Raw genomic sequence first — 15,417 nt, 5'->3', positions numbered from 1 at the left:
ATATCTTTGGCTTGATAAGGAGGAGGAAATACGTGCATATTTCTTGAACATCTGGCAAACTTTACCAACTTTATCAGTTTGCTTGTTCGAAAACAAACCAACCAACATGAAAGATAAGGCAAAATAACCAAACGAATTATATGTGTATCTCTAAATGTTAATTATAGAATAGTAATTACTCATCACATCAAAAATGTTTCAATACTTTTGCTCAGCTTTGTTTCCATGGTCTACCACAATTTTATAATTCAATTCCATTAATAGCACAGATAATTTTATTAATAAGTATACTGAAGCAGAGCCATACTGGGTCAGACATTGATGGCCCACTTAGAGCTCATCTTGCCTCAGGTTAATGCAGCCAGTAACTGATGCTTAGACAAGAGTGAAAGATCAGGACAAACATATCATCCTACTGCCCCATTAACTCTCCTAACACCCAGCACTTCCTAAGCCGTAAGTGGTGGCTTTATATTTAATAGCCACAGTGAATTTTTGCTGCACAATTCTTTCCCCTTTGCCTCTTGAATTTATTTCATGTTTTAGGATCCAAACCTGTAGGGTTTAGGATTTAGGATCCAAATTCTGTAGGGAGGAATTTCACAACTTGACTGAGTGCTTTCTTTTGTGTTTCTGTGGTTCAAGTTTGTCCTCTCCAAGCTAGAATTATCCCTGATTGCTACCCATGTTCCTGCATTGCTGTTCCTCACACAGCCACTGCTGGCCACTGGCCAACACAAATCAATGGGCTAAACTAATGTTTTGCTCAATCCAGTCCAGTTACTCTAATGTTCCCACCACAGCCACAGAACCAAAACTAACCTGCACTGGGAGGACGTAAGGGTGTATCCAACACAAACAGCTGTGCTACATAAATCTGTAATGCTACGGTACCTCTGACCATAGTAATGGGGTTTCCCAGTGAAATGGAATGGTTATTGAGGGCTCATACAGACGTGTTTTATATTGGTACAGTTAGACTTCTACCAACAGTACTGTATTTAGATAAACAGTGACTTACAGACATTCCCTGTGTTGTCAAAACTTGTAAGAACGTCTTTAACATTTAAGAGGCCATTGTGAAATCTGGAAGAAAACATAAATAGTGACTTTACTGACACATAAACCATCCCAAAAATCCCCATCTTCAAAAAAGAGATTTACTGTATGCATGCACTTCTCACCAGCCCATTTCACAGTGAAGTAGCAAACAGGTACTACTGTAGCCACCAGGGGGAAAACAAGGGGACAACACCAAAGTCCCAGCACAGAAATCCATGGATCAGGAGGAATGTGTTTCTCAGAATCTACTATCAAGAGGAAAACGTTTCCAAGAAGCATCAATTTTTATTTAGTTGTGGAAGTCACATAGATGAAAGGGGGAACTTTGGTAAAGCAATTTCTTTAAAAGAGAAAACCCAAAGAGTATTTTTGAACAGCAGCTGTATGCACATTCCTATTTTCTCCCACAAAATCAAGAACACTTAATTAAATTAATGCGAATGATGAAACTGATTAATGTGTTCAGTGAACTGCATTTTCTTTGGTTTTACATTTGCATAACCCATATGAAATAAACATTCAAAAGTGGGGATAATAAATTCATTACCTAAATTTCATACATCAACTGCAAATTTTAGAATGCAGTGAGCAAAACACTGACAGCAGCAGAAAGAATAAGCACCAAAATTGAATAAAATTTACCTAAGATTTGCCTTTAAATGTGCAGTGACACACACATAAAAAAGCATTTAATCTTGTTTTAAATATTCCAAACTAATCTAAGCCCAAAATGAACAAAATATTAGTCTTACACTTTAGAACAATCAGATTACATAGCTGTTTTGCAAATGCATTGAAGAAAATCTAGAAAGGGTTTTAATAATGTTTCAAATGTATCTTATAATATCAGATTTCAAATGTATCTTATAAGGCTGTTTGGGAACACACTGATTTGAAACACTGAAAAGAAAAAACAATAAATCAAAGAATTTTAGCGCCTACAAAATTAGTTCTCATTCTCTCAGCTGTTCTTTCCTGAAGGAAGATTGCTTCAAGAATGGAAAAAAAAATTCAATCTTTTTGCAAGCTAGAAATTGTATATTTATTGTGAAAAACCCACTATTTATAGCTTCTGATAAGCATAAGCATTATATAAAGAAACATTAACATGTTAACTTTTGAGAAGCACCAAGCAGCAACTAGACAAATTCTTTAAAAAATGAAAATCAAATGGAAATCAAGTTAACAAACTGAACTGAGCACATTGGCAGGGACAAATAAATATATGAGAGATATTACAAAAGATTCAACTGGACATTAATGCTCTTCTCCCAGCTACATAAAAACAAACCAAAATTACATTCCTTCTTTGCAGTGGAAGTCTACAAGAATGCTGATGGATCATGTGGATTTTTAATGTACTTCTTTTTTGCAAGTTTGTTTTCTATCCAATTGGACAACCAACGCAACAGAGTTAGTGCAAGGGAAGTGACAAGAAAGGAGATAGGATTGGTAGTTCTGCCAACCACAGAGCTGCACTTTAAACTCTCCCCTGCTGACTCCTCAGAACCCTACAAACTCTGTAACTCTGCATGTGTCTGGGGCTGTTGGGGGCTCTCGAACAGCTGTGAATGTCTCATCTCTAATTGAATGTAAGATGGGGGAAGGGAGATGCTGAGGAAGTAAAGAAATATTTTAATCTCTGTTGGCATGCAGGATAGTCTTGGGATAACATGTTTTGGTTTCTTCCCCCCCGCCCCCAATTTCTTTATGTACATAGTTCATATCTAAAGGTTATCATGTAACTCTCCAAGTGAAGCAAACAAAGCTAAGGATGAAAAATTTAATAATTTAATACCAGGAGTTCAACAGAATGAAGAGAGGAAAACAGAAGTGAAGTGTCCTGGTTTAGAAAATAATACAATTTACATACTTAAGGGTCAAAAGGTAGGCAAACACAAAAAGGAGAAATGATAAAACCATAGCACTGGCCAAAACTGCTTAAAATTTGTGGAAACCAAAAATTGAGGAATTGAGCATAATCTCTTATTGAGAAAGTTTTAGGACTGAGGAAAGCAACATGCCAAGAGCTGATCTACTTGTGAAAGGGAGAGCTCAGGAAAACACATTTCCAAACAGCAATAGCCATGTTTCTCCATTTGGAGATCTGTACTTATGGAGCCTGCAGACAGACTCTGCACCAGCTATTCCCCAACTCTTTTCCATAACAGGCTTTAGTCACAGAATAAAAGTTACATGCACATGTACATACAGGTATTCTCTAACCCCAAATTCTGCCACAAATATTGTGCTACTCAGTCCTGCACCTAAAAAACAGAGCTTCTAGTCTGGGATCCACTGCTCTGCACATACATCCTCAGCAGTTCCGAAACAGCTGCTGCTTCACTGTCCCATCCCATCAGCTGCTCCTCCATCACCAAACCCACAGAAAACTGCCAAGATACATCACATCTGGTTTCCATGAATGCCTGTCACAATCACAGCTTTCCACAGTGCAGCTGACAAACACGTAGAGTCTTAAGTGTCACGTGCACTGAATTATGAAAGTCAAGGAAAGGAATCACAGAAACTTGGGATTAAACCCCAGCCCTTAAATTCCCATAAATTTCTACAGAGATCTCAAAATGCAGAAGAACATTAGTATTCGGTGCTTTAGAACATGTCATGGATGTCATACAGTTCAAAGAACTTCAAAGAAGTTCAAAGCTCTGATGGCTGAGATCAACAAAGTACTTCAAATGAGCACAAGTAAGCATCATGGGAAAAGTGAATTTCAGGCTGGCATGGTTAATCTGATTCACCATGTTCTTATAATAAGTCTTCAAGGTACAATACGCAAAAAATTCTGTGGCTGAGGCAGTGAGTAATAGAAGACAAATCTATGAACAATAAACTAATTCAACTCATGTTTCTCCTGATACAAAGCAAAGCAGAATTCCTTATTCTGGACTACAAATAAATCAACTTAGGATGAAGTCAGAGAGAGTGAGATCAATCTTTAAATATATCAATGCTCCTTCCTCTCCAATTCAGGTAACACAAATGGCAGACTTTTACCTGTATATAAAAATAGCTATGGATAGTACAAAAAAAAAAAAACAACACCCTTCAGTAGGTCCCTATTAAGGTATGCTTTTCATAAGCCATAATGAAACAAAAGTAAGTTCCTTCTTTTCTTTTATTTCATTCTTATACTGAGCGACAAAAAATAATACAAGTAAGTACATGCCTGTATACACTTCAAAAATCTACAAAAACTAAGATAGAATACATTTCCATGTAATATTGAAAAGGGAAAAAACCAAACACAGCACATCTCCATACACTATTAACCTACACACAGAAGTATATTTGTGAAAAATGAAAGATGGGATAGTGGTAAAATGTTTCTGTTAAGGGTACTTTACAAACAGGCTTGGTGAATATCACCACCAATTGCCACTGTGGTCCACTAAGAACCTCAGAGTTATCTGCAAACATTGCTATCTGATCAGATGTCCTTTCTGGGCCAGAGTACAGCAAAACAAGTCAAGTTCTCTTTCACTCCAGTTCTAGATCACAGCTTAATACAGCAAGAAACCAAAACAAAGCTTCTTTGACTACAATTCTTTTTACAAATACACACATCTTGGGCAATATGATGGAACAATCATAGATTGATCAGTGAACAAAAGAATTATGTTGCCAAATCACTTTTCATCTCTTTCCTCCATTTCCAGTTCCTGGGGCCAACCCTTTATGCTGCTAAATTCACACACTGTCTCTTAGCATGAAATAAAAGAAGAAAGCAATTTGTCATATCCACATAAATTGTCTATAAGAAGTAGGCAATATTCCTTGAAATCCACTTCATTTTTTTTGATCTCTATCCCTAAAATAAAAAGCCATGAAAAATTCAAAATGTTATTAGCAGAAATATACAAGAGGAATGGCCAATGGAATTCAGTCCTATATCATCTTCTAACACACTACTTGCCACATACAAGTAGTGTCTGTGCATGCCCCTCATTTCTAAACCATAGGTCTAGAATCATCTAATAGTTTCTGTCATATTTTTATCTAAAGGTTCATTCATATTCAGAATAAAGACATGACATCTTGCACAGTACACTTAACTCCTTTTACAAAGATTTAACCCTTCCAGTAAACTGCTGACATTGTTCTTTTCAGTTCTGCACTTTAGTATTTGAAACAGCAAATGACTGATCAATGGAAAATATTTTACCACAGAAATAACTTATTTCTTCACTGTTTTCGTAAAATGAGACTACCATTTAAAAGCAAATCCATATCCTGAAATAGAACATTTGCAGATATTGATTGCTCCTTTTCTAACTCAAATAAAAGAATAATGTTCCTGTCTAAAAGGCAGGCACCATCTCCACAACGAGACACTGCATCTTTATGATCTATAATCACTTCATTGCTAAAACTATTAGTACAAAATTCAAAATTAAAACCACATTCCTGACTAAGAATAGAAGGATTTAGAAAGGCAGTATTAAATAAATATTTTTAAACTGTTCTATTTACTTACCATATGTCTTCTATCCCTAAGAAAATACATATTCAGCACATGCATAATATTTTAACATCAAAGTGAAATACTGCCACAGTTAAATAGAACTTGAAAAAAGCCAACAAATACACCTGAAAGTTCTATGAATAAAAACACAGGGGAGATGTGGAAACAGTGGTGCTGTCTATGTTAAGCTGGTGTGCTTGGAGCTCCCCTGGGGATGGACGAGGAGCCAGCTGAGCTTATGGGTCAGGATTAAAGGGAGGGCAGGGACTGCTGACATTATACTGGGGGTTTGCTACAGGAAGACCAAGTAGATGAAGCCTCTACAGACAGAGAGAGGAGCAGCCATGCATTCACAAGCCCTGGTCTTCATGGGGAGCTTCAAACACCCTAATATCTGCTGGAGGGACAACACACCAGGGCATAAAAATTTCTGGAGGTTCCTGAAATGCTTCTTTTTTCAAGAGGCACCAACAAAGAGAGGTGTTATGCTGGACCCTGTTCTCTCCAACAAGGAGGGGCTGGTGGGAAATGTGAATGTCCAAGGAAGCCTTGGCAGCCATGACCATGAAATGGCGGAGTTTGAGATCCTCGGTGCAGCAAGAAGGGTGCACAACAAGCTTGCTACCCTGGACTTCTGGAGAGCGGACTTTGGCCTCTTCAGGGATCTGTTTGGTAGAACACAATGGGATAAAGTCCTGGATGGAAGAGGGGCCCAAGAAAGTGGTTAATATCCAAGGATCACCTCTGGAGCAATGCATCCTGACCGAGAGGAAGTCAGACAAGAAAGCCAGGAGGCCTATGTGGATGAACAAGATGCTCCTGGACAAATTCAAACACAAAAAAGAAACCTACAGAGTGTGGAAGCAAAGTCAAGTAGCCCGTGAGGAACACACAGAAATTGTCTGAGCATCCAGGATTCAGGTCAGGAAAGCTAAAGCTCAATTAACATCATCAAGACAAGGATGTAGTGTGTAGGAACATCAAGTACAATACAAATCCAGATGAGACTACACTAATCAAATGAGGTTTTGGATTCTAACACAAGAAGTATCATTTTGACACACTTTCACTGCTAACAAAACCCCACACTCATCAGACACTCCTTTTGATACCCCAGAGCTACTGTAAAGCAACTTAGTAACTAAACAAAGCTCAAGAGACCACTTTCCACCGTGTGTTATGAACCTACATTTTCTTAAGCACACTGGAGATCACTGTTTAACCAGAAGAGTTATGGGAATTTTTTAAATGAGTCAATGATGTTTCACTTCAAGCATCTATTCAAAATGGCACCTGAATTTAGCTTAAAATTTTTAAGCTGAAAACTGTCGTATATTGGGGCTTCTGACTTTCTGCTTTGGAAGATTTGTTATTAAGAATGATGTGAAAAAATAAACTAGCAACAGAAAAACATGGCAGAAGCTCTTCTTTCTGAGATGTGAATCCAGCCTGAGTTTACTTAGAGAAATAGCAAAAACAACAAAATTCAGAAAAGCATGCACATGACTAGTAGTTCCTACAAAAGCTTCTATTTGCCTGACAAACTGGAACCAAGCCCCTCTGGAGCAGTAATTCCAGCTAGGTCATAGCATATCTGAATATACAATTTGATCAGTTTTGATAGCCCTTGAACTGATATAGCTTGACCTTTATACTCTTTGCCAAAAGCCACTAACAACCTTATGAACTTTCTTAAGTATTTAGCCTTGTCAAGATATTAGCTGACAACCCTTTTAACATCGAACATACGCAATGAGCTTTTCCAAGAAGATGTTAATGCATAAGGAAAACTAATGTAGATGGAAATTCAAAAGCACTTTTGTCAAGATTTTAGAGGGGCCATAGCAACATTTTTTTTCCTGATAAAAAGATATAAAAAGGCTCTCCTATTCATGCATGCTGTTCAGGATGTACCTGACTGAAGTTATTGTTAATAATATGCTCTTGTTAACTTGCTAAAGTTGTTTCTGCTGTTTAATATTGTTATAAATAATATTTTGTCAGTGGACGGAGAAGAACCAAGGGAAGACTGTCAGACATACAGAGAATCCTTAAGTTTCCAACACATGGTCAGTTCTCAAAGATCCAAGAACACTTACTCCAAGATTTCTTATCTTCTAGATATGTAAGTTTCAGCACGAAGAACTGTTGCTCTGTTATGTATGTTAAATGTTATGTTATCCCCTAAATTACTGCTTCTGCAAAACCAGGGAAGAGACTTCATTCAACACGGACTCATGGTAAAGTTGATTTTGTTGCAGTCTATTTATACTTTGTTCCTGGCAAAAAAACACGGTATTTTCTCCTTCCCTTCTTCACCTCCTGCAATATTCTGAAGTAATAAGTATACTCTATCTATTGTCACTGCCTCAGAGTGGAGAAAACATTTTAATACAGAAGTGTAAGACTAAGCAAGTTCTGATCATTATTCCTAAAATGATCAGTGATTACCATTTTGAGAGGTCACTGAATATCTTTTGGAAAGAAACAAAATGCAGGGAAAACATAAAATAAATATCCCCACCAGAAGACAATGTCCCTATTCTCTTCAATATTCAATTTTTGAAAGGCAGTGTGAGCCTACTCCAGCACAGAAACTATACATTTCCACTGAACAAGATTAAAGAAACATAATAAAATAATGCATAAATAAACATGCTTGTTCATAGGCTATAGTTCAGCTGTGTCCTATAATCAGTGAAACTACTATTAGGCAAATAATACCAAATAAAATGTTGGCATAGAAAGTGGTGGAAACAGAAGTACACAACTATCAAATGTCAGAGCAGGATCAGTCTGACATTCCCTTGGCTTTTGTACTACCAGCACAGGTGAACCTTAGCTCATCTCCTACCTTAAAACTCCAGAGCAAGTAAATCAAGTAAGTGACAGTGTTGCAACCCATGGCAGTGAACTAGAGTTCAGTGCTGCACTGTAAGGGACTGCAGCCTTGTTCAGCCCAAATACTCCCTAGACACCTTGTGTTTCCTACCCCCATGTGCCTCTGAAGACCTAGAAACAAGGAATAGGGACACTGCACAAAGGCATTATGTTGACTGTCAGTGTTTGAATTAGTCCACAGCATTTGCTGGTGGTTTACAGGAAAAGCCTATACATGGAAAAACACTGCACCTACTCCTATTAAAAATAGCAGTTTTCCAATGGAAAAGTTTCCTTTTGAACCCTTTTAACATCAATGAGCATAAGCTTGGAAAATGGAAAATTAAAACTTTATAAAGCTCTAAAGAATTTTGTTCTTGATTTTATATCCAGATGCAAATTTAAAATTATCTGCATGCAGTGTTGTGGGGCTCCTTTAGTATGGTTTGGTTTTTCCTCATTGGTTCATTTTAAAACCTTGCAAAAATTTTGCAGTTTAACGATGGCCACTTGTTTGTGTTAGATATTAATTTCTAAGATTGACCTTAATTTAAAGTCCCAGGTAAACAAAAATGCACTTTTTGATTTGGGCTCTCCAGAACATCTTCCACTGTGCAGAGAATGCAAAATCCTCCACCTTCAGAGAGCTAAGTAGAAGCTGCAGAACAAGTATCAATTCAGGGATTCTTAAGTTACTGTAGCAAACCTGCTGAGGCAAACCAAGTATAGTAGACACACACACGGAAAACAGAACACGGAAAAGAAGACCAAAGCAAGAGAAACGAAAAGAAAAACAAAACCAAAATCCCACAAACATAGCAATGAATGGGAGTTATAAAGAAAGCTACTGAGAATTCACTTTCATTCCTTCAGAGGGTTTTTTGGGGGGTAAGTCAGGTTTCTGTGGGTTTGTTTGTGCATGGACTTTTTTATTGTCAATTTCTTTAATACAAATGACCTGCCCTAATATAAAAAAGATTACTTCATTAAGTATATATTATTTTGTAGGAAGAAGAAATTTTTCTATCCTTTTGTTTTGAAAACCAGCTTCCAAATTATCATTGAGTTTTACAAGAACCACTAAGAAGAAAACCGCATAAAATACAGATCATTACCAAAACCCTTTTAGATCATTAATAATATCATGTCATAAAATTTTTTATAAAGACTATAAATAACTCTGTTCAGGTTTTTTTATATCTTTTTTACAGCTGAAGAATGTCAAAACAGAAAGCTACTAAAATATAACATAAATGCTCATATTTGCATTATTTTTTAGCTACAAGCATCAGTATTTTCACTCAAGCTCTGCCACTTCAGTAGAATGTACCAGAAAAAAGAGTCAGACAGGCTGCTTACTGTAATAAACAACTAAAAATAACATTTACCAGTTTACTTGTAAACTATGCCCTAGTTAGACAGAACACTGGAAGAATGACTAATGAGTTTTATATCTGAGGCCTATTCAAGATCTTAGAAAGTACTTAAAACTTAAATTATGGTTACCTTAAGGAGACACTGTACTTGGGATAAAAGATGCTTCTATACTGAACCCAGGTCCCAGTTTCCTCTTCTGTATTCTGGTCTTCTACTGAAAAGAGATTGAACGATGCAAACCTTCTTACAGATACTTGTTGGAGATGCACATCTTTCAAGTGCTTTTTCCTCAGAACCTTTGAAATGAAAAACGAATTAAACATTAACAATAAAACTTCCAAGAAAAGAACAAACCCATGCCTATTTAAGTGAAGAGGCAAACCATAATGGCTATGCTATCAACTAGCAATTATGAATAACCAAGTATGTCAGGCCTGAACAAAATACAGTGGTATTGGTGGTAGGGGTCAAGAGAACAAGTTAGGAATTTTGTCTCAATAACTGTAAAGCAAATGTACTGTGTTTAGAAGTACACAAAGTTGCTTTTTAAACTCACGTTCCAGCAAACCCATGCAAAAATCAGAGGGGCAAACTGGGTTCTCCCCTGTCCTCTCATTTTACCAAGTTTCACAGCCCAAGCAGTGCCCTCCCTAAGCAATTTCTGTCCCACTCACTGTCCCTATAGAGGGGGAGAAAAACCCCAACAACAACAACAAGGGTATCTCTTGTAGAATTTAAATGACAAACCCAAAACATGATCTTCAGGTGCCTGAATGCTGGGTGTTCTCCTGGTACACTGCTGTGTGTTCCTTCCTAGCCTACAAGTCTTCTGCTACACACTTGCAGAGATGCTGCCAAAGTTGCCCAAGTCAAGAAAATTGCTACCTGGCCCAGGCCTCAGACTTTCAGACGCCAGAACTGTGAATTCCCCAGGCCCCCATAAGGGGACTGACACATGAGCCAGACTTCAGGTGAGCCCCAAAACACTCTGACAGCACCAACTTCAGTGCTAAGAGACTGAAGAATTCAAGACAGAGACAGAATGTCGTTTGCATTTTGTAAATGATTAAAACACATGTTCAGGAAAGCGAAAACGTGGGCTCTCTGTCCTGCATAGTCTGCTCCACTCAACCATCTTCAGGGAGTGAGGTGTCAACCCCTCTGTGCAGGAAAACCCAGCACTCATCTGGTTTGAGCTGTGCCATTGCTCAGATGACTGCCAGCATTTCCATGCCAGACAAAAAGACTTATTCCTTAGGGCAGTGATGTGGAAGGAGAGGTGTCCTGGATTTAACTTCTTTCTCCTAACATTGGAGAGAATACATAAATAATTGCCATTGCATTTTTAAAATTAAGGTGCATATGCAGTCCCCAGTGATGGATTAAAAAAAACCAGAGCAGAAAATAAACTCATCACTATAAATTGATAGAGGTACAAGGAATAGCTCCATTGAGTAGGACAGCACTGCAATTTACAAGTTTTTGCCAACTAGAGATAAATCAAATGAGAAACAGCTCTCCAGAATTATGAAACTTGAAATAGAAGCTTTACATACAGGATGTGTACAAAAAAAATCACGGGTCAGTGATTTTTTTTGCTGTATCCAACCTGTGTTGACATGCTTTAACTGAAAATGCACTCACATTTAACAGCCTTGCAATTTGGGCCCATGACCTATTATTTTGTAGGATATTTGGAAGTACTACATATGTGAGCAGAACAATTGTATTTGCTACACTGTTGGTTTCTTACAGCAGGTCTGAGGCATCAGGCTTACTGCTTTTGGAGCTATTTTCATCAGCAGGTCTCAGCATATGAAAGGCACAGGCATTTTCCATAAAGTTTTAGAAATGTCTGGGTGCTGTCCACACTACTTCCGTAACACGTGAGAAGAATACACACATGAAAGAAAACACAAAAAAAACCAGAGCAGGAGAACAAAATTAAAAGACCAGCAAAATTAAGACCTTCATGTAATAGCTGTGTGCCTGAAAACAAAATGGACTATCTTGACAACTAAAGAAAAGCAGCAAGACCTAATTTTCAGAAAAGTGTGTTGTCTGGGGACTTCTTTAAAGCAATAGCAAGCCATTACTAACAGGAAAAAAAAAAATCCAGCAGTGGCAACACTTTTCTATTTTCAGTTTTTGTTGCACAGAGACATCTTATAGCCACTCTGTAAAATTCATGTTCTGAATTAGCAGAAAATCTCATGAGCATTTGAATACTCAAAAGAACATTTCTCCCACAGCCTCAAACAAAAATCAAGTGGTCTGAGATCTGAAAATTACAACAGCAGGTCAAATCTTTTAAAACCCTAAGTATAACTGAGAAAACAGCACAAAGGGAGAGTATGTTACATTATTTATATCTAAATCTGTATTTTTTACATAAGGATCAAAGGGGTTTTTTTCCTCAAGTCTGTTCCAAAAAGGATCACAGTTGTGTTAAACAAGCTACAAAGATATGTTGCTGCTATAGAATCCGCTGATATCCACTGATAAAAACAAAAGGTGACAAACCTATCTTAACTCATCACCAAAAAGTCTCCTACAAAGATTCTGGTAAAATATTATCACAGATCTCAATTATAACACCCTTGGTACTTAGTCACAGTATTAGGATCATGTTTAGGACTCCTTATAAAACCTAAAACTGGTTGATATCTCTTAAAAAAAACCTCATCAAAAAAGAATCTCCTGCAAACAACATGGAGAAAGGCAGTCACCTGAAATCCCCTGTATTTAACTGTGTATATCCTTGTGTTAGGCCTAGTTGCACTAAGAGGCAAATTCCATAACAGCTCATGGTCCACAAACCTCTGCCAGTTCTCTGGAGTGACTGCAACATGGTATTTTGTACATGCAAGAAAGTTTCTACACAAGCATAATCTGTAACTGCACTCTAAATATCATCCATAGGACTATAGTATTTATTTTTACAAATAATTTATTTACCAAATTGTTTTATCCAACTGTAAACAATTTACAAACTCAAGACTAACAAAAACATGGAAAAAGATCTGGAGCACGGGCACCCTTCACAGAGAGAGGTGCAGGAACAGAGGAAAAATTGTTTTAGAAGTGCTTCTGTTCAGGAAAAAAAAATGTCATTGGCCTGTCCTCACTTTAGCTTTTATCTTTCAGTTCTGGAAGTTAAAGTACATTATCAGGTGAGCAAGAGACTCTCAGGCACGTGGTGTGACTCTTGGGGATGGTCCTGTGCAGGGCCAGGAGCTGAACTCGATGATCCTTGCGGGTCCTTTCCTGCTCAGCATAATCTGTGATTCTGGGACTTGTGTGAGAAGAGCAAGAGGAAGTTAACAGGCAGGATAAACAAATAAAGCTTATATAGATTCCATGAAACTTTCAATAGGGAGCAAACGTGCATATAGGGTGGAACCTAATGCATGCCTATTTCTCTAACTTCCCTGCTGAAAACCATGGACTGGGTAATACCATCAGCCACAGAGACTGGCAGAGCTCAAAACATAGCCTTAGAGAACTTACTCCAGCCATTTACAAATGCACAGTAAATGGGTAACTTCCCTCAGCATTTTTTTAAATGCAAAAAATACTTTTCTTGATTCTGACAGGCTAAGTTTAAAAATATTGCCAAACTTCAAACTCAGTACATACATAAAACATTTCATTGATAAAGAACACACAGGTAATTATGCAAACCCCTGATTCTTTATGCTAGCTTCATAGGATACCTCATAAAAGGGCTTTTTTTTCTTAATTAAATCAGCGAGCATGCACTCAAGCATCCTTACCATAGTAAATCAATTTGTGTGTGCATTGAATGAAAGCAAATTCAATACATAAACACACCACAGAACTGATTTCATGTAAGGCGTTATTATAAGCAGTATGAAAAGCACTTTTAAAAGCACTGTAAGAAATGCTTTGACAGTGCTCCTTTAAAAATGGATTTAAAGGGAGCTTGATACCTTCTTCCAATCCATAGATAGATCTGAGCACCACTGTAGCATAAAGCACAGAACTGATTTTTACTTCAGATGTACCAGTAAGATTAAATTGATCCTTGCTCATTGTACCATACAAAAATCAACAGAAAAGCTGAAGAACATGGAAAAACCAAGGGAATCTGTAGAGGAAAAGGTCACAGATACATGTAGTTTGAGAAAGAAACAGAAGCCTTCTCCCCAAATACCTACACACACTCTTCCACAACCCCATTCTATTGTTATGAAAACAATATGATTTTAGGAGACAGGAATATGCCGAAGGCAGTATATGTTGAGAAGCAATAACAGCTAGCATAGCCACAGAGTGCAGCTTACACAGTCTGCTAGAACAGAAACCTACAAAGACAAACCTGATATTCCTACCAGTAACTTTGACATTTCCTGCTTTGGAAACAAAAGTTGGTCTTGTTGAACAGGAACCGCAAATTTAGAAACCAGAAAGTGCAATATTGACATCCTCAGGCCTCCCACTCTGTGACCCAGCTGCAGCCAGGTGCCCCTTCCAACCCAGCTGCCACCACAGACCCAGCGCCACCTCTCCACCCTCTCAGGGACAGCTGTCCATAGGCAGCTCCAGATGTCCATCTGCACAGAACCAAACACTCAAGCTAGGGCTGTAAATTTCACATCCCATAACAGTAACAATGAAACAGACTAGGGTTTTTAAACCTTTATGCCTGCGCTCATCTGGAGAGGAATCCCAACCTCTCACTGCTCCAAAAGGGTGTAAAACAGCGTGGAAGGCTGCAGCTGAGAAGCTGCTGTTCACCAGAGTACAGGTGTCACTGCTTGCCCCTTCTTCCTCCTCACCCTCCTCCAGGCACAGCCCCTCAGCAAAATGCAGTTTTCATGCCAGGTGAGCAGGGTCTTGCCCCAGGTCCCCACGAAAGGCAGTCTGGGGGGCAGGGAGCAAAGGGTAAGAATGAGGTAGCAGCTACGACAACCAGCCCCACCAGCATCGATGGAAGGTGTCAAACTATGGCCTGAAAATCCCAAAGTGCCCTCAGGCTGTGGGGTGCCAGTAAGATGCTGGTCCTCCTCCCTTAACACAGGCCACAGGCAGTTTTGGGGATCTACTGAAGACACACTTTAGAATCATAAAATCATAGAATAAGCCAAGTTGGAAGGAACCCACCAGGACCACCGAGTCCAACTCCTGGCCTTGCACAGGACACTGCAAGAGTCACACCATGTGCCTGAGAGCATTGCCCAAATGCTTCAACTCTTGTCAGGCTGGTGCTGTGAGCACTTCCCTGGGGAGCCTGTTCCAGTGCCCAGATACCCTGGACATTTTTCTAATGTCCAACCTAACCCTCCCCTGACACTACTCCAGGCCATTCCCTCAAGTTCTGTCACCAGTCACCACAGAGAAGGGACCAGTGCCTGCCCCTCCACTTCCCCTCTCTTTAGAGAGCGATGGGTGCGTATATACATGTATATATTTTTATTATTATCATTTTTTCCAGGAAGACTGCTACAAGCCCTTTTACATGACCCACCATAGGCTCGCAACCTCCTTCTCACGGATGCGGGCAGCGCTCCGTACGCCCGCGGGATTCTCCGCACCATGGCCTGGGGCACAGCCCGGCCCGAAGGAGCAGGGAGAGACCCCGCGCTGTC

The 15,417-nt window shown here is 38.7% G+C and overlaps 1 protein-coding gene across 2 annotated transcripts in view; it reads right to left on the bottom strand.

Annotated features, from left to right (window-relative positions):
- Positions 1-15,411, bottom strand: part of CAMKMT (calmodulin-lysine N-methyltransferase) — a 248,813-nt gene extending 233,402 nt beyond the window's left edge. For both annotated transcript variants that reach the window (XM_017744880.1, XM_017744881.1), the window contains exons 1-3: positions 15,297-15,411; positions 9,935-10,101; positions 1,022-1,086 (exon numbers count right to left, since the gene is read on the bottom strand). In XM_017744880.1, coding sequence (XP_017600369.1) covers positions 1,022-1,086; positions 9,935-10,101; positions 15,297-15,299 — 235 coding nt within the window. In that variant the 5' untranslated portion in view covers positions 15,300-15,411. The remainder of the gene's footprint in view (positions 1-1,021; positions 1,087-9,934; positions 10,102-15,296) is intronic.
- Between the last annotated feature and the right edge of the window lie 6 nt (positions 15,412-15,417).

The sequence above is a fragment of the Corvus brachyrhynchos genome, unplaced genomic scaffold (assembly GCF_000691975.1).
Source record: "Corvus brachyrhynchos isolate BGI_N302 unplaced genomic scaffold, ASM69197v1 scaffold258, whole genome shotgun sequence".
Lineage (NCBI taxonomy): Eukaryota > Metazoa > Chordata > Aves > Passeriformes > Corvidae > Corvus > Corvus brachyrhynchos.
The sequence above is the reverse complement of the archived record's forward strand: the minus strand, read 5'-3'. Positions and strand labels throughout refer to the sequence as shown.